General features: G+C 41.1%; 1 protein-coding gene across 2 annotated transcripts in view; it reads right to left on the bottom strand.

Moving 5' to 3' along the window:
• Positions 1–18,712, bottom strand: part of HECW2 (HECT, C2 and WW domain containing E3 ubiquitin protein ligase 2) — a 226,834-nt gene that overhangs the window by 88,114 nt on the left and 120,008 nt on the right. For both annotated transcript variants that reach the window (XM_072979546.2, XM_078380164.1), the window contains exons 4-6: positions 18,333–18,427; positions 15,843–15,915; positions 8,146–8,315 (exon numbers count right to left, since the gene is read on the bottom strand). In XM_072979546.2, coding sequence (XP_072835647.2) covers positions 8,146–8,315; positions 15,843–15,915; positions 18,333–18,427 — 338 coding nt within the window. The remainder of the gene's footprint in view (positions 1–8,145; positions 8,316–15,842; positions 15,916–18,332; positions 18,428–18,712) is intronic.

Here is an 18,712-nt window from a genome sequence, read left to right as displayed (position 1 = left end):
ATCCCCATTGGAATGCATTGATAACCGGTCAATGCGTTCCAATGGGGGAAATACCTCATCGTCCAGCAAAGATTGCCCATAGAGAACCGTCGATCAGTTGTTCTAAATCACTGTAACATGAAGCTTCCGTCCGGAAAGCAGCCATTTTGAGAAGGGAGGGAAGCCATTTTGCAGGGGGAAGCCATTTTGCAGAGCCAGAAAAAACATCATTTTGTGAACAAACGGTTTGCGAAGCAGGCTCCTAATCAACGTAAAGCGGATTTCCCCCATTGGAACCATTGTTTTGCGATCGCAATAGCAATCGCAAAATGTCATCGTCAAACAATTTTGATGTCATGTGGGGTAAGCGTCTAGCGGGGCACCACTGAACATTAAAATACTACTACAGGCAGATCTTGCCCTTGATGCTGGGCTCAAAATGAGAAACCTTCTTTCAGAGGCCTTTTGGGTCTTGTTTCAGTCTTCTGCTTTTCCGCAGGGAATTCTGCTCAGATTTCCTAAATTCCTGCCTACCTCTAAACTCAATCCTCATTTCCATCCTCTCCACAATTATTATATCCTCTTTTTTCCTCTTAAGAACCTTCACATTTGCTAGAGAGGGATGCAAGAGCATCTACTGATAAAGTCTTAAAGAAAGTTGTGGCCAGAAAATTCTAAATGGACCCAAGGGAGCTTACTGCACAGCCTAGTTTCCTCACCACAGAAACATCACAGCAGCCTTCTTCTTTTATTTTCAACCAAGGCCAGTCAAGGTTCCTCAAACGTCCTCTATTACTTCCATAAAAATTAATTTTAAAATCATTTCTAAAGCTCTGTTTTTCCACAGTTTAACTCAATGCACCAATTTATATATGACTATGAATAATAATAATTTCAACAAACGCTTCTAAACAGTTTCCCTCCCCCCCCCCCAATTTAAGTCAATGTAGCAATTTACAAAAGTGTACAAGATTCTAGGGCTTAGTTTCATTGCAGATGCCAAAGAAACTGACATGAAATTATTTTAGTAATTAGATTAAAGTCAACCCAGCAGTGTCTACATGAAGAAGAAATACTCTCTGAACCCTTTCATATCAGGATTATTTGAAGTATGATATCCGTTGACATTAAAAGAAATTTACAGACTAATCAATTCATCTAGGATTTGTTATCATGAAAAACACCATGAGGAAAAAACAGAATACATTTCAGACACATGAAAAGACACTGTTAGGGGTCTTTACAAAGAAGTACGAAGAGCATAAGGATACTGTGTGTGCAACTGTTAAATGAATCATTACTTTAGAAATAAGCCACTAGAAGAAGCTTTAGGACAACAAAAGAAGAGAGTTTAATTCTAGACAAGTTAATCCAATTAGCCTACTTTCTGCATGCATCAGAAAACAGAACCTATATTCCCTGACTAAGCTAGAATATGATCATAATTTACACATGACACTCATTGCTTTCACAGCAGTTTTGCACAGGTAACAAGATCCTGTTATATTTGTAGGGTATGTATCAAATATAATTCTTAGGACTCCTTCCTAGACATTTAGTTATCATTGAATTATATAACAATATACAGTGGTGCCTCAATTTACGACCATAATCCATTCCAGAAGATGGGCGTAACTCAAAATGGTTGTAAGTCGAAGGACCATTTCCCATAGGAATGCATTGGAACACGAGTAATCTGTTTCAGACAAAAAAAAAATCACCAAAAAAAACCCCAAAAAAACCCCAAACACTCCAAGCCCCATCAGAACGCAATGGGGCTGAAAAATAATCCAAAAAACCCCACACCCACAGCCAGCCCCATCGGAATGCAATGGGGCTGGGAATTTTTTTAAAAAAAAACCACCACCACCCCACACAGCCAACCCCATCAGAACATGATGGGGCTGGGGAAAAAATAAAAAACATACCACCACCCCAACAGCCAGCCCCATCGGAATGCGATGGCGCTGAGAAAAAAAATCCAAAACACACACACCCATAGCCAGCCCCATCGGAATGCAATGGGGCTGGGGAAAAAATAATTTAAAAACCCACACACAGCCATTCCCATCGGAATGTGATGGGGCTGGGGGAAAAAATAATAGTAATTAAACACACACACACACACACACACACACACACACACACACACACACACACACCCCACAGAGGCAGCCCCATTAGAATGCGATGGGGCTGGGAATTTTTTTAAAAAAAACCACCACCACCCCACAGCCAGCCCCATCGGAACGTGATGGGGCTTGGGAAAAAATTTCCTGCCTTTTTTCCCTGCCTCTTTTGTTTGCAACTCAAAGCACTGGTCACAAGTTGAAGCAAAATTCTGTGGCCAGAGTTGGTCGCAACTCAAAATGGTCGTATATCAGGACGTTCGTAAGTCGAGGCACCACTGTATTGCCAAAATACAGAAAGATTTTCCATATGTTTTTTACACTTAAATTTTGAAATACAGAAGAAGCACAGCATGCTTATCAGCTTTATACCAAGATGTGAAAGTTATGTCAGTTATCTATAATGTGTAGGTAAATAAGGTATGCCTTTTCTACACACCTAACAACAAGGCTCTCAGTACCTTTTGCATTTGCAACACACTTCCTGCAGCTGCTCTGTCTTTGGCGCGGGCTTTAAATCTCACTATCAGGAAAGAGAGCAAGGACAGACACCAGCTGTTCGCACATTGCCATGCTCACCAGCCTGCTCACATTCAAGGAGAAGCCATGAAATGGAGAGTAAGGACAACTGTGTATTCAAGAGACTCCCCTGTACAAGGCAGAACCCTGATTTGCAGGCTTCTACATCCTGTCAGGGAGCCTCGACAGATTTAAAAGGAAGACTTCAATTCTTGAAGGTTACTGAGGAATAAACATGGGGGTATTCGTCTTCATATATGAAGACGAATACCCCCACACAGCTGGACTAGATGAGCGGAAAGAGAGTGGCACTCCACGAGCAATTGGAAGGTTGACCAAGGCTGCTGCCGCCGCCACCGAAGAACACATGAGTGGACTTGTTAAGTCCAGCTGTGCGGGGATATTTGTATTCATATACGAATACCCCCATCTCTACTGAGGGGCCACTGGCAACTTTCTAAACTGAACTAGTAAGAATAGGGATATAAATCTTTGCTTATTCTGTTCTCACAGGGAAAAAAATTCTCTCTCTTTCTGATGAGCAAGTTTTGGTGCATTTTTCACATTCCAGCACTTTTTGCAAACAATTAGCAGAAGTGCTTTTGCACAAAGTCCTCTTACATTTTGTGCAAAACACAAAGGATTTTAAAAACACAAAGGATTTTTGCATAAAATACTTTTTGTATGTACAAACTCTACTTTTCCCCCAATAATGTTGGTGACCAAAAAATGCTAGTGTTTTTGTGCTCATGCAGAAATGAAAAATCTCAAAGAATTTGAGGCTCCCCCCCCCCCACTGTGTCTTGATCCATAAAGACAGCCTTTCTTTTGTCAGGAAGTAGAAAACGTGACAAATCTTTAAAATGAGACATTCATTTCATTACTAACTTCTGGCAGCCTTTTCTATCAACCTCAGCCCTAAGCAATCATTATTAATGCTCATGGAGAGCATTTGCAGTGAGAGGGCAAAATCCCCATCATTCTCCACTGGTGATTTCATCATGATAAGTCATTTTCTAGGAGAGGAGAGACTGCTCTACTCATGCAGGTTTCCCAAAATCCTTCCTTCCATATCAAACAATTCAGACTGTTGCTTTCTGAAAGGAAAGAGACGGGTGTATGTGTGTGTGCATCATTATCTTTTTCACGTAACAATTGAATTAATGTACGAGTCTCAGCATATAATTGTAACTGAGAGTGTTGTTACACTGGTGGAGAAAACTATATTTGAATTGGTTTTAGCATGTTTTAAACCAAATTCTTAAAACGGTGATTACATAAAGCACATGGAATCTCTGATTTTTTTTCCTACAGGAAGCATGCTTTTTTGTGGTTGGAAACAAAAAAAAAGGCATTTTACTGGGTGGTCATTTAATTTAACTCACTTGCGATACTGATTGTTTTGGCACATGAGAATGCCAAAAGCGTGAGGAAGGTAAATGGTAAAGCCTGAGGTATGAGGTCAAAGTCAAGAGAAGGATGAGACACATAGCCTACGTGAGGAACAAACAGCTGTCTTTGCAGTGGGGCAGATTACACAGTAGTTCTGGAGTGATTCTACATCAAAATCATGGATACATGAGGCTCCATGCCCTGGATCAGTGTTTTTTCACCACTGCTAAGCCATGCACCAATGATTGCTGTGGTGTAGTCTGTGGGTGAAAATCAGACTTATGATTTTAAGTGATTTGGGGGCAGATCAAGTCTCTCAAGCCTCCTTGCCTCTTTGCAAATACTGTATCCTCAGTCGATCCTGGGCTGGTGTTCTTTGGGGCTGAAAAGGGTCAGAATATTTTCAGGAGCCATGGCTTCTTTCTCCTTCGAGTTCCTAGAAGCTCTTTTTTTTTCTCCCTCTGTGCCTCTTTTCCTAAATACTATCTCTCTCTGCCTCCCAGGAAACAGTCAGAAGAGACAGAACCACCCAAGCTTTCGAAAGGTACAAGTGGCTTTGCCAGCAAACCTTCCTTCTCCCTCACCACAGCAGCAGGGACAAGCGGCCAGCACAAAGATGGGTGGCCAGGTGCAGGGCAAAGCCTCAACTGCAACTATTTTAAAAGCCCATGTAGCTCCCCCCCCCAACCCAGATACAAATCAGTTTAAAAATGGATTAAAAGTTTTGATGGCACATCAGGCCGTGGATACAAATACTGCACCCTACCCTGGTATTTTGAGGGTTCAAATTTGGTTCAGGCCTATTTAGCCAAGGCGGACTTTTTGAAATGACTCTGGAAACTTTGAATATTTGTTTATAACCATTTGGGCAGCTGAAACAGAATGGCACAACAAGGACAATTTTGGAATGAAATAAAATCTAGCCTTCAAACAATATTAGATACAGTGAGATCTCATTATCAAGAGGCCAAATTATCCAATCAGCATCAGAAGAACTATAGTCCGCAAGCAACAGGGAATAACAAAGAAGGAAATGGGAGTATCTCAGATGATGTATGCCAATCAAAGCAGCAGCTGAAGGAAGTTAATCTAAGAGAAATATCAGTCTTGGACCAGAGGAGAGTACTAGGGGAAGACAAAGGGAAAAAAACAGCAAAACTGACCAAAAGAAGCCTGGAAGACCCATTGAAGATAGACCAAGCACATAAAGAGTTAGTGGACATAAATCAGATCTACAAAATGGTTTCAGAGGACATGAAAGATGACAGAATGCTTAGAGACACAGAAATACTAAATGACAAAAGAGAAATTAGAGAGGGAATTACCTAGAAAGATGAAAAAAAGGAAAACAAGGAAGGGCCCCTTAATATTGAAAATATGTATATATTTATCATCTGGAACTGTAAAAGGGTATATTCTCTATATTAAAAAGGAGAATTAAATTAAAATAAGGGAGCCCTAATCAGGGTAAAGATGTAATATGGTGTTTTTTTTATTTTAGGTAAACTAAACTAGATATAAAGCTGGGTCATGGATCTGGGACCACTTTCAATAAGAATGTTATTAGAAGACCTTGAGAATTTTATATAATATGAGAGTAATATTATGATAGCAGTCATATTATATACTAAAATTTGTATATGAATGGTTTGAATGTTGGAAAGATGTTTGGAATTTGGGGGGATAACCGGGAAGACACTGAGATGTAAAAAACAAATAATTGTAAGCAAAACATGCAACACGATGTTTGACAAGCACAAAACAATGTAGATAGGTTGAAAAACCAATAAAATGTTTATTTAAAAAAAGTTTTGATGGCACATAACAAAAACAACAAAATAAGATGAGGCTCCGCCATGATGGCTGTGTGTGTGTTATGTGCCAACAAGTCAGAATTGGCTTGTATGTAGCAACTCTAATAGGACCTCAAGGTAAGTGAGATGTTTAAGGAGTGGTTCTACCAGTTCCACTCCTCCACTCAGTGAGTTTCCATAGCCAAGCAATTGAACCCAGGTCTCCTGAGTCCTTGTCAATCACTGAGTCAATTATGCTACAAAGCATGGATGCCAGCTTCTCTAACCAAGTTCTTGGTTTTGCATAATCTCTAGATGGATTTTCGGAAGCAATAACCATTAAAAATTAGAACTTTTGTTAGTTCTCTTTAGCGTTTGTGAGGATAAAAATATTAACCAAAGTCATCCAACAATTTGTACTGAGCAAAAGGAAATTTAAAAAAAAACTTGAGTTGCTGGCCCCAAAAGAAAAGGTGAGTGACAGCTAAATCACTCAACAAAACCCAAGAGCTGTTCCAGACAAGCAAACTACTGAGGCACTAGGGAGGCCCAGCCTAAGGTCCTTCTGCAGTATATATTTCCATTGAACCCCTTTGCTGGTCATTTTGAGTATGTGTAGGGTGAAAAGAAAGACATGTGTAATCACTGCAAACTAGGATTTGCATTTTAGAATCTTTTCCCTTCCTTTCCTAACTTAATTTACTAACAGTTTACTACATGGATTGACTGTGGTGAAGTCTGTGGATGAATACTTTCATTTCCCTCATATGGACTCCACCAGAATTACTGGATTAATTAGTGACTAATAAGTGACCCATTCCTGCCCTACTATCTCTGCCTTTTTGCTTCTTCATGCTGATGCAAATCCTACACCTTGCTGGCCTTTGCATTACTGCTCGAAGCTCACCTGTAGATAGAAGTAAAATCCTCGTATTCACTGTGAAATTGAAGGTGCTACTGTATATAATTGCCACCAAAACTCCAGGTCATAGCCATTTGGATTTTTCTCTATCAAAGGAAAAATCCTTTTATCTTCCTCAGAGAGATGCAGAAGTGCAAAAATACTGTAATAAAACTGAGCAAAGATCTCTTGAGAAAATAGCAATTCCGCATGCACTAACACTATACTCGTATATCAGTAGAAAGGGGCTTTACAGCCAAATGTCATTGTTCTTTTCTTCTTCTTCTTCTTCTGATGGTATCTACAAATGGTAGCTGTAAGTAGAGATATATTTTTCTACTTTAAATGCTTCTAGAGTGATTTTATCAAACAAAGTGCTAGATTGTGTGCAAAGAAACCAACGAGCTGGGGGAGGGGGAGCTGTTGAGACTGAACTGATCTCTTCCCATTTCTATGCTGGGGTTTTTCCCTCTACTTCATACTGGGCTAACTAAAAGGAATAGCCAAAATACCCCCATTGGGATCAGGTCATAGGGCAAGCTGGAAACCCAATTGTTGTTACTTGGGAATGGGCAGGTCAGGCAGCCCTGCACATCCCTAAAGGGTTATTATATTCTACAGTGGGGTCTCTACTTAAGAACGTCTCTACTTAAGAACAATCCAACTTAAGAACAGCTCCATTTGCTAAATTTTGCTTTTACTTGAGAACAGAAATCCAAGATAAGAACAGGAAAAAAAACCTTTCCTGCTCTTTTTTTAACCTTAGGTCATCTTAGGTTAAAAAAATTCTCCCCCTAGTGGTAGAGTACGTATTAACCAGCTTTGCATTAGTTCCTATGGGAACTAATGCTTCAATGTACGAACGTACCTCTACATAACAAAAAAACAGCCAGAACGGATTAATTGGTTTTCAGTCCATTCCTATGGGAAATCTTGCTTCAACTTAAGAACGTTTCAACTTAAGAACACCATTCCAAAACCGATTAAGTTCTTAAGTAGAGGTTCCACTGTAGTTTCTAAGGACGGAAAAGAGCAGATACGGATTAAATGGTTTTCAATGCATTCCTATGGGAAATGCAGATTCAACATAAGAACTTTTCAACTTGAGAACCACCTTCCAATACAGATTAAGTTCTTAAGTAGAGACCCCACTGTACTTTAAGCTTCAAGGAATCCATGACATGTCCATTATGTCAGGAAGAAAAACTGAGTGGTTAAGAGCAGTATGGCTAAGACAAATAAGCAAAAGCCCAGGAAATAAACATTGTTATCCGATGTACTCACCACTCCTATCTCAACTCAAATAACCTGTTTAAAAATTCAGCACAAAGGACAGGGCATCAAGAGCCAATAATCCAAATCAGACAAACAAGAGCACAACACATTATTGCAATGATGGCAACGATCACATTTCTTAAGGATCATCCATTACCTCTCTGTGCCAAACAGGATTAGTTGTGTTACTGATGATAGTAGACCGCCTTTCCTGGCCATGATGGGCAAATGTAGGAAATGTACTCTTTTTTCCAGGCTGAATGGACATCTTTAAATAAGGGTCAGGATTGAAGAACATTCCTTTCTTAAGTCCAACTGCCCTAATATCTTGAAAAGACAAGAGGTTGAATAAAATGAAAACAGAAAATACATCAAGCATGAAGGTAGTGGTTTATGCCTTCATTTTAAGTCATTTTACTATCAGATGTGCTTCTTGCATGCAGACTAACTAGTTGCAGGAAAAATGCTATGCACGCACCTCCCACACCAAATCTGTCTGTATCTACATATAGTGGTAATGAAAATCTGTGCAGTCTGTAGGGGCACACCAAGGATTTAAATCAGCCTTCAATGCCCATCATTCACAGCCAGCATGGCAGCCATACTGGATGTGGCTGATAATGATTCTAGACCACTAGTTCTTAACCTTGGGTTACTCAGGAGTTTTGGACTGCAACTCCCAGAAGCCTTCACCACCAGCTGTGCTGACTGGGGTTTCTGGGAGTTGCAGTTCAAAAACATCCGAGTAACAAAGGTTAAGAACCACTGTTCTAGACCAATTCAGCTGGAGGGTACTAGAATGGAGAAGACTGATTAAAATGCATATCAAGCTCACTCAAAATGACCACTATTCAACCCTATTCAAAAACATGTTCCAAATTGAGTTATGGCCATTCATGTGATATGATTTATGTTTATATATATCATTTTCCACAATAGCCTGAAAGCATGATTTGAAAGAAGACAGAAGGGTTTGTTGACACTTTGTAGGCTACGACCAAAAGAAGCAAATTAACACAAGGAAGAATGCTGTCAGTTCAAGACAAACTTTAAATGCATTCTGCTTTTCTCTAGAACCACACTTTTCAGACCACTTTTCGTGAGCTTCATGAGGGGCTGTCATGCAGGGGCTACACAAAGGAGACAGAGAACTAACTAATGTAGGACAATTCTAATATTTCTCTTCCACTCGGTACACAGTTTATTTTAATTCCACATTCCTCTGGCAAAAGACTAACATTATGATGAAGAACTCTAGAAAGCCTGTGGCACATTTTTCTTTGCTTCGTTCTTGGATCTCAGCTGTCCTCAGAGATGCACACATCACAACTTCACCCTTGCTTTAAGGAGCAAAAGAGGTTTATACCTACATTGCTAGAGGCATGTGCAGTAGCTTAAGATAATGTGCCAGCAGATGGTAACAATCTTGAAAAGGTGATGTACAGTATATACCATTTATCCCCCAAACTGCACCTGCGTGAACAACTCCATTTTAACTTAGTTAAAATGCTTTGCACCAGACTTTTCTTGTGCAGTCCCCTGGCTCAAACACAGAAACATGTGAGGGAATCCTGGATGGTGCTGTGCTGAATTTCTAGCCTACTTGTGTTTTCCCACTGCTTTTCCCATCTCTTTTTTTCACAGCCCAAAAGAATCCATAAAGGAGGGAAAGGTAGTATAGCTCTACAATGCTTTTCAATGGGAGGTGCAAGCAGCCATCTTGCTTTAGATGAAAGTTACAGAATTCTTATGTGTCCATTCTACATCCATATAAAACTTTCTAACATCCATTTCCATTTCCCAACGAATACGAAGGAATGAATGTTGCCCCATTTTTATTTGTCCCCCATACAAAGAGTCTTCCCTCTCTTCCTACGGCTTTCCCATTCTGCCCAGGTTTTTTTTTAGTAGGTAAAGGTTCCCCTTTACAATTGTCCACGTGTGTCCGACTCTAGGGGGTGATGCTCATCTCTGTTTCCAAGCCGTAGAGCCAGCGTTTTGTCTATAGACACTTCCCATGGTCACGTTGCCAGCGCAACTAGACACAGAACACTGTCACCTTCCCACCGTGGTGGTCCCTATTTATCTACTCACATTTTTACATGCTTTCAAACCGCTAGGTGGGCAGGAGCTGGGACAAGTGATGCGAGCTCACTCTGTTGCATGGATTCAAACTGCTGATCTTTTGACTTTGCAGCCCAGAGGCTTTGTGTTTTAACCTGCAGCGCCACCCACATCTCTCTCTTTTTTAAAAATGAATCGACAAATTTGTGCTTCGTCGGTTGATGGGGCAGCTTTGTGCTTTGTGAGTCGTCAAGAGTTGGACTCCACTGTTGATGCAGAGCCTATGGTTGTGTCCAGTGCTCCAGACTTATGTCATAATTTATTGGATGAGTTACGAACCGAGGATGTGGACAGGGTGCTTGGATCAGTTTGTGCCACCACTACGCAACTCGACCCTTGCCCATCATGGCTAATAAAGGAATCTGCCAGGGGAGTTCGCACCTGGATCCTGGAGGTCATCAACTCCTCGTTAAGAGAGAGAGTGGTCCTCTCCCCATTAAAGGAGGCAGTGATTCCTCCACTCCTAAAAAAACCTAATCAGGACCCAGGTCTAGTGATCAACGTCTGACCAGCAGAGAACCTTCCTTTTCTGGGCAAGGTGTTGGAACGTGTGGTGGCTGAGCAGCTCTAGGTTCTCCTGGATGAAATGGATTATCTAGATCCATTTCAATTGAGTTTCAGGCTGGGTTATGGGACGGAGACTGCCTTGGTCACCCTGTTTGATGATCTTTGCTAGGAGAAAGATAGGGAGAACACATCCCTGTTGGTTCTCCTGGACCGCTCAGCAGCTTTCGACACCATCAACCATGCTGTCCTTCTGGACAGACTGGCTGGGATGGGAATGGGAGGCACCGTTTTACGATGGTTCCGCTCCTACCTGGCCAATGGAGTCCAGAAGGTAGTGCTGGGAGACAGTAGTTCTGATCCATGGCGGTTGCGTCATGGGGTTCCTCAGGGCTCTATACTGTCCCCCATGCTATTCAATATCTACTTGAAACTGCTGGGGGGAGGTCGTTAGGAGGTTTGGGTTGAGGAGTCAGCAATATGCTGATGACACCCAGCTCTACATCTCATTTTCTACAAATCCAGGTGTGGTAGTCACCATTCTAAACTCGTTCCTGGACTCGATATTGGACTGGATGAGGGTCAATAAACTGAGGCTCAATCCAGGCAAGTCAGAAGTGCTGCTGGTAGGTGCTCTGCTAGATAGGTTAAAGGGCCATTTCCCTGCCTTAGATGGGGCTACACTCTCCCTAAAGAACAGGGTTTGCAGCTTGGGAGTGCTCCTTGACCTGGGTCTGACCTTGGAAGCCCAGGTGGACTCGGTGTCCAGGGGTGCCTTCTTACAGCTGTGGAGAATATATCAACTTCGCCCTTACCTGGATGAGTGGAGCCTGGCAACAGTCAGTCATGCATTGGTAACAACCAGACTGGGCTACTGCAATGCGCTATACATGGGGCAGCCTTTGAAGATGGTCCAGCAACTGCAACTGGCACAAAACTGGGCTGTGCAGCTGGTAAGTGGTGCTGCCACACTGACTCCTATCACGCCAGTTCTGAAAAATTTACACTGGCTGCCGGTTGCTGCTCGGGCCCAATTCAAAGTGCTTACTTTGACATATAAAGCCCTAAATGGCTTAGGACCTGGTTACCTAAAGGACTGCCTTCTTCCATACAATCCTGCCCGTCCTCTAAGATCAGGCCAGGAGGCCCTTCTGAAGGTGCCATCCCTGAAAGAGGTGAGGGGGATGGCATGCTGAAATAGGGCCTTCTCAGCTGTTGCCCCCCAACTTCGGAACACCCTCCCTATAAAGATCTGCCTGGCTCCAACACTTTTGGCTTTTTGGCGCCAGGCAAATACATTTCTGTTTAGCCAGCATTTTAATTAAATAGTATTCTTTAGCTGGTCATATGAGCAGCAGGATTTATTAATATTAATGTTTTAATGATTGTTTTTAATATAGGATATTATTATAATATGGCCTATTTTTAATAGTTTTAATGTTTTTTAAGTTTTAATATTGTTGTATGCCGCTCAGAGACCACTGGTAATGGCAGGGCTAGAAAAAAAATCTTGTAAATAAATAAATAAAGCAGGATGACTCGCCAAAATGGTGAGTCGTCCCATCTCTAGGCTAGACATTACTTCCAAAAGAAATATGTAAACAGAAATGAATGAGCAACTGACAAAGAGTAGCAGTTAATTCTGTTAACCCTTATTGGAAAATACACACAATCTCTTTCCAATGTGAGAAAAAATGGACGCTGTATCAAATTTGTAATATTTTGTGAAGATACTAGTATATTAGTCCTATCGCCCATGAATCTGTAATATCAATTTCATTTTAAACAATAAACAATACAAATGACAATCACTAATACAGCATGTTGCAAAATGAAACGTGTTGTTCAAAAATATCATTGAGACTTTTCTTTTAAAATGCCAGTGTCATAATTTGAATACATGGGTTTTACATTCTTTCTTCTGAAACTGCCTTATGCTAATTCAGACTTGTGGTCAACTGAGTTCACAATTGTCTAGATTGCCACCAGCTCTTCAAAATTCAAAATCAAATAACACATTAAGGCAAATGCACTTTTCCTTCTCTTACAATTTCATGCCTATACTTATGAAACTTTGATAGTTACAGGCTTGAAAAATCAAACTCTGCTTATTTCCGAAGCAGGCTAACTTCCCAAATGTGGATTGGGGCAAGCTTCTGATAAAATAAACAGAACATCTTTTTTCTCTTAAGGAAGTTATAATTCTAAAGGTGTGTTAAATGTATCATTTAGCTCAGTGCTCAGACAGAGGTGTTTCCACTATTACTTGGAGATGGTGGGATTTGATCCTGGGATTATTTGCATGCAAAGCACGTGGCTCCAGCAGTACACGGTTACTTCCTGCCTTTGTTAAAGTGTTAATGCGCACATTGTTGCATATTCTGTTTATATACTGTTCAGTGAAAGAGATGGCGAAATTAGTAGATGTGTAATCTACCTGAGGCACAGAAATTGTGTATATGTAGCCAAATTTAACACATCCACTTTTAATGAAGTTTCTGGTTCTTGGTTATTTAGTTTTGCCTTTAAAAAAAAATGATTTAAATGGTGCACCAATAGTATGAGAAACATCAATTTCTAAACAAAGACACAGCTGCACACTGAATAGTATCCATAGCTAGAGATATGGTAAAAAAATCAAGGCACTCTAACAATCTGTGAAAAATCCAGGGCAAAGTAAATGTGCTGATCTTGTAATTCCACTGGCTGTACAGCTAATGCTAAAATACCAACAACAATATATGTGCACATGGTCTGTGTACAAACAGAGGGAAACATTCCACATACCTAACAAGCCCAAGTTCAATAATACAACATATTGCCAATCCCCAGCTTGCTTGTTAAAACAAGTATGTGGCAAATTCACACACGTGAACAGGGTTCAGGATTCTGAAATGCCTTTAATTTCCTATCCACTAGACACACCTCGGAGAGCGAATGATTCAAGCGGCCAAATGGTTTCAATGCTACTTTATGCACAAAACAAAATCAAGCCATCAAAACTATCTATTTTAACACCTGTTTTCCACCTTCTGGCAACGTTTGTGATGCCCTATCTTTGAACCAGATTCCGCATAGTGTATTTTTGTCTAGTGTTTTTATTTTAGTTCAGGCCTTTTCACAGAAAACCAAGTGTTTTCCAACAAAGCTGTTTTTAGAGCAGAGTGGCCATTTTCCTCACAGCTGGAGATGAGTAAATGAGCAGCAGCAGCTTAGCCAAGCATTGCCAGAGGACATCATCTTGGCATACCTGCTGAGACATGACACCCCCCCCTCGCCTTGGCCAAGTCATTTCCCCTTTTCACTTCATGCAGAATATCAAACAGAGGCATGATGTGATACTCCTGACTCTGAAGAACATGATCCGTCATTTCAACCAAGGTGAAAAAGCTACCCAGGGAGCATTAACCAACAGCAGGAACCAAATCAGCTTAAACTGGGGTACAGGTTAGGTTTGGAAAGAGTTCCAGGAAATCTCACTATCCCACCATTAACGTTCCTCGGTGATGTTCAAACTGGAGAGCAGAAAAAGTTATTTGCAGCTTCAAACCCAACATTTCCCTTTCCCCAATTTTGCCATTGCTACACCCTTTCCTACATCACCAAAGTGAGTTAAAATAACTCTAGCTTGAAGGGAGAGGAGAGGTTTAGTCCCGGCTACTTAACACCCCTCCAGTGGCTTGAGGCAACCCACACACATATCCTGCTTTATAGCATAGTCATCCTTTGCACTTGGGTCTCTCAAATTAACTTTATTTAAACTTCACTTTCATTGGGCTTTCTCCACCTCTGTACAATTTTGTTAAAATTTATTTCTCCTTGTGTGTCTCCTGGGATATTTGAAATGTTGCTAATGCTTTCAACCTAAAATTCATCTTATCATTTCTACTGTACACAGATGTAAAATGGTTTGGGGTTCAAGTTTTCATAACATTTGCAGTGGTAGTCCATCTTTGGGTCACTTGGACTGGGATTCTTGGGAGACACACATGCAGCTGAAGGTCAGGTCACTTTCTGTCCACAGTTATATCCTTTTGTTTGAAAAGTAAGTACAGTGGTGCCCTGCTAGACGATTACCTCGTAAAACGATGAATCCACATGATGACGAGTTTTTGCGATCGCTATAGCGCTTTACAAAACAGTGTATTCTATGGGCGATTTTCGCTATACAATGTTTCGGACCGTGCTTTGCAAGATGTTTTTTTTTTCGGGACCGATTTTCGCAAGACGACGATTTTGACAGCTAGGTCCGCGACTTGCAAAATGGGTGTTTTCGGGACCGATTTTCGCAAGACAGCGATTTTAACAGCTGACCTGCACTTCGCACAATGGTTTTCCTATGGGCGATTTTCGCAAAACGATGATGATTTGTCTCCATTGGAACACATTAAACGGATTTCAATGCATTCCAATGGGGAACTGCATTTCGCAAGACGATGTTTTCGCAAAACAGCAATTTTCATGGAACGAATTAACATCATCTTGTGGGGCACCACTGTATTACCCAGAAACCTAGAGAACCTGAGATAATTTTTTTCCACACAAGTTTATCATACAGTATGTACCATATTTTTAGAAAGCATGTTCACATATTTTGTATCACTGAAAGACAAATCTAGATGTCATGGCAGCTGACCAGTGCTTCAGAACCAGGCTGCTATCACATCCTGCTATCACATCGGACTAGATAGGCGGGATATAAATTAAATAAATAAATAAATAAATAAATAAATAAATAAATCCTTAGAAAGCAGGAGAGCAGAAATGTGTTGTGCACTAGGAGCTGAAATACTTCTTCCTAAAATGGTCTCTCTCTACCTTTTTTCCTCTCATGGGACTTCTACTAGGAGGGGGGGAAACCAACTGGAGACAAACTGGTTTTTACGAGGCAGGGGGCAAGTGTGAACAAAAGAGGGCCTCACCACCTTTCCCCACTTACCTCAGTGCAATCTATATTTCTTCTATGCAATGTATATGAATTCAATGTGATTTCTTTCAGATTTTATTGCTCTCACAAATTTCTTTGGCTCCTGTTTTGAACATCCATAGGTCTGGATCCAACTCATTGTGTCCATGAGGCATAAGGCATATGATGAATATACATTCAAATTCCATTTCAAGATGGCTGCTGTCACAACAATGAATTTTCTCTTCTTTCTATGTGTTCTTTTGGCCAAACTCCCAAATTTAAAGCGAAATAAGGAAAAATTAGGCAAACTTTCTTACCTGAGAGTGTAAAGCTAACTAATTTCCGGCAGTGCTGATTTGCCGTAGCACCTTCCATACCTTCTGCCCCCATCTGAAAAGAGAAAGAATATTTTGTGGTGATCATTGCCCTTCAGTAACTGAATTTCTCTCTCTGTCTCTTTTATTTTCAGTGATAGAACTAGATGATGAACTAGAGGACAAAATTCTGAATTCTCACGAATTGATAATGCCATAGATGAAGTGTTAAAGCCATCGCAGAGCCTGCACTGAGGAGAAACAGTGGATGACATACTGTTGCTTAACACTAGAGATGGGGGTATTCATATACAAATATGAATATTCCCACACAGCTGGACTTAACACGTCCACTCATGTGTGTGTCAGTGGCAGCCTCACTCAGCCTTCCAAACGCTCCTGGAGCTCAACTCTCTTCCTGCTCGGCTAGCAACTCAGCAGCCATGCGGGGAGACTCATCCTCCCTCCCACTACCTGGAGTGGCCAGGCGAGCAGGAAGAGAGCGGAGCTCCGGGAGTGACTGGAAGGATGAGTGAGACTGCCACGTGTATGAGTGGATGGGCCGGCCACAGGGGCACAGGGGCCGGCCCCTTGTTAAGTCCAGCTGTGCAGGGATATCCGTATATGAATACCCCCAATCTCTACTTAACACACAATGGAGGGATCTCAACCTGCTTTAGGGGAACTCTGAGATATTAGCAAAATACACAGTGGCTTTTCTTTTTGTTAGGGGTAAAAGGACAAGCTCAAAGATCATGAAACCTGTTCTGTAGCCTCAAGGAAGGAAGGGAGTGAGCAGAATTTGGGATGGAAGGGAGCCTAGCCAACACACACATAAACAGAAACATGCCTCTTCAGGGATGACGATATACTGCTTCATACTGTTGTATGTTCTTGTTTTTGCATATACTCTTGCTATGCTGGTGTAGAAGGCATGCATGTATAGTTTTACATACGCCAGCTGGCCTTGCTGCAACAGAACCTATGTCCAGAAACGGCAGGTGCCAGACACTCATTTCTGAGGAGCAATGACATACCTGACTCTACGAGACTTTCCATGCCATTCTGCAGGGAAAAAAACCTGTTGCATATGTGTTGCATATAGCAAAACATACTGCTCTCTAAGGAATATACAGCATGAATGGTATGATATGTATTACTGTGGCTACAAGACTACATATGCATTCACCTACTGTTATTCCCACAAACAGAGATACAAGGCTGCAACATTTGAAGGTTTAACTGAACCCCTCAAAATAAGATTGCCTGAAAGAATTACTGAGATGGCCTTAGAGACTCCCACTTAACTGCTTCAGCTCTGTAGACTAAGTGACGAAGTACTGCTTTCAGATGATAACTAGGCAAGGCATATTTCATGGCTCTAATGCTAGGTGTCACTTCTTTTATAATTAAATTAAAACTGATCATTTCTATTAACAATCTGAGTCAGAAAAGAGGCGCACAGAGACATTTGGGAAGTGCCGAATTCCTACACTTGAGAACTGGAGCTCAGAATATGCATATGATACCTTTCATCACTTTCCGCCACCTTCTGCACACAGAAGTGGGCTTGTCCACGAAAGCTCACATTAAAACATAATAGTCTTTAAGGTGCCACAGCTTTTGTTCTTTTTGTTTTGTTTTGTTTTGTTTCTTGGATTTTGCCCGATATGCTTGCACAGACTAACACAGCTCACCTCCTCTAAAAACGCACGGAGAGTATGATCATAGTGGATAGCTCTGCCATAACCTCAGAGATACTCAGTGTAAATTAAAATCCTGATTTTTAAGTTTTCTAAATATCACCATGAGCCACTATGGATAGAGGAATCTCTCTACTACAGTCAGCCATTATATATGTATTACAGATATGTATGACGAAAATGATGGTGGGAAGATGGAGCTCACACATACGATTGCTCCCTCTCCTCTCACAGAGAACTATCATACTTCTGAATGCCAAAACACACACACACACACACACACACACACACACACACACACACACACACACACACACACACACACACACACACACACACACACACACACACACACACACACACACACACACACACACACACACACACACACAGAGGATATTTTTCTGTGGCCCGAAGAATACTAGCAAGCCATTTTGCATACTGATGAAGAAGTATATCAGTGATCCTAATGAATATTAATGAGGAACAGTAGAGAGAGTATGTCTCCATGCCAGACCCATTCTGGGGAGATATAAGGCTAGTTTATTCCTCCATGCAGCTAAAATAAGTTGATAAAATCATGGATATTTTGAAGTCAACTCCACTGGCATCAGTGATTAAGTAAAGATAAACTTCAGTGACCATGGCAGGATTTCACATATCATATTTTCACCTTGGCAGCTCCATCAGCTGAGATCATTTTGGGAAAATGCCAGTTGCCAGACTGAATTAGCAAAGTTAATATTAGTTTTAAATAAGCTGTAGGTCGGCTATGAATAAATATACTCACCATCGCAGCAGGGTTTTTCACAGTAATACATGGAGTGGTTGCTCTCAATGCTCCACTTACACCATGGTAATATTTAAAACAGATCTTTATTTCAGCTGGAAAAAAAAGGAAAGGAGAAAAAAATGTAGAACCTTTACAAGATTCACACACAATGGGGACAGTCAACAGAGCAGCTTCTTTGGAAGAGGCTGAGGCCACAGTTCATTGGGAATTAAAATGAACAATTTTTTATGTGCTGCTTAAGCCCTACAGAAGTCAAGTGGATTTAAACAGCCTGATTCTGTGCAACACTACTGCTCTGGCGTCTTTCTTTCTGTTTCCCTGCTCTGCTCTACAAACCTCAATTAGGTAGTTGCCAGCACTTACTCTTACCACCATTC

Source organism: Pogona vitticeps, chromosome 1 (genome assembly GCF_051106095.1).
Source record: "Pogona vitticeps strain Pit_001003342236 chromosome 1, PviZW2.1, whole genome shotgun sequence".
Taxonomy (NCBI): Eukaryota; Metazoa; Chordata; class Lepidosauria; order Squamata; family Agamidae; genus Pogona; species Pogona vitticeps.
This window is presented reverse-complemented; position numbering and strand designations above follow the sequence as displayed.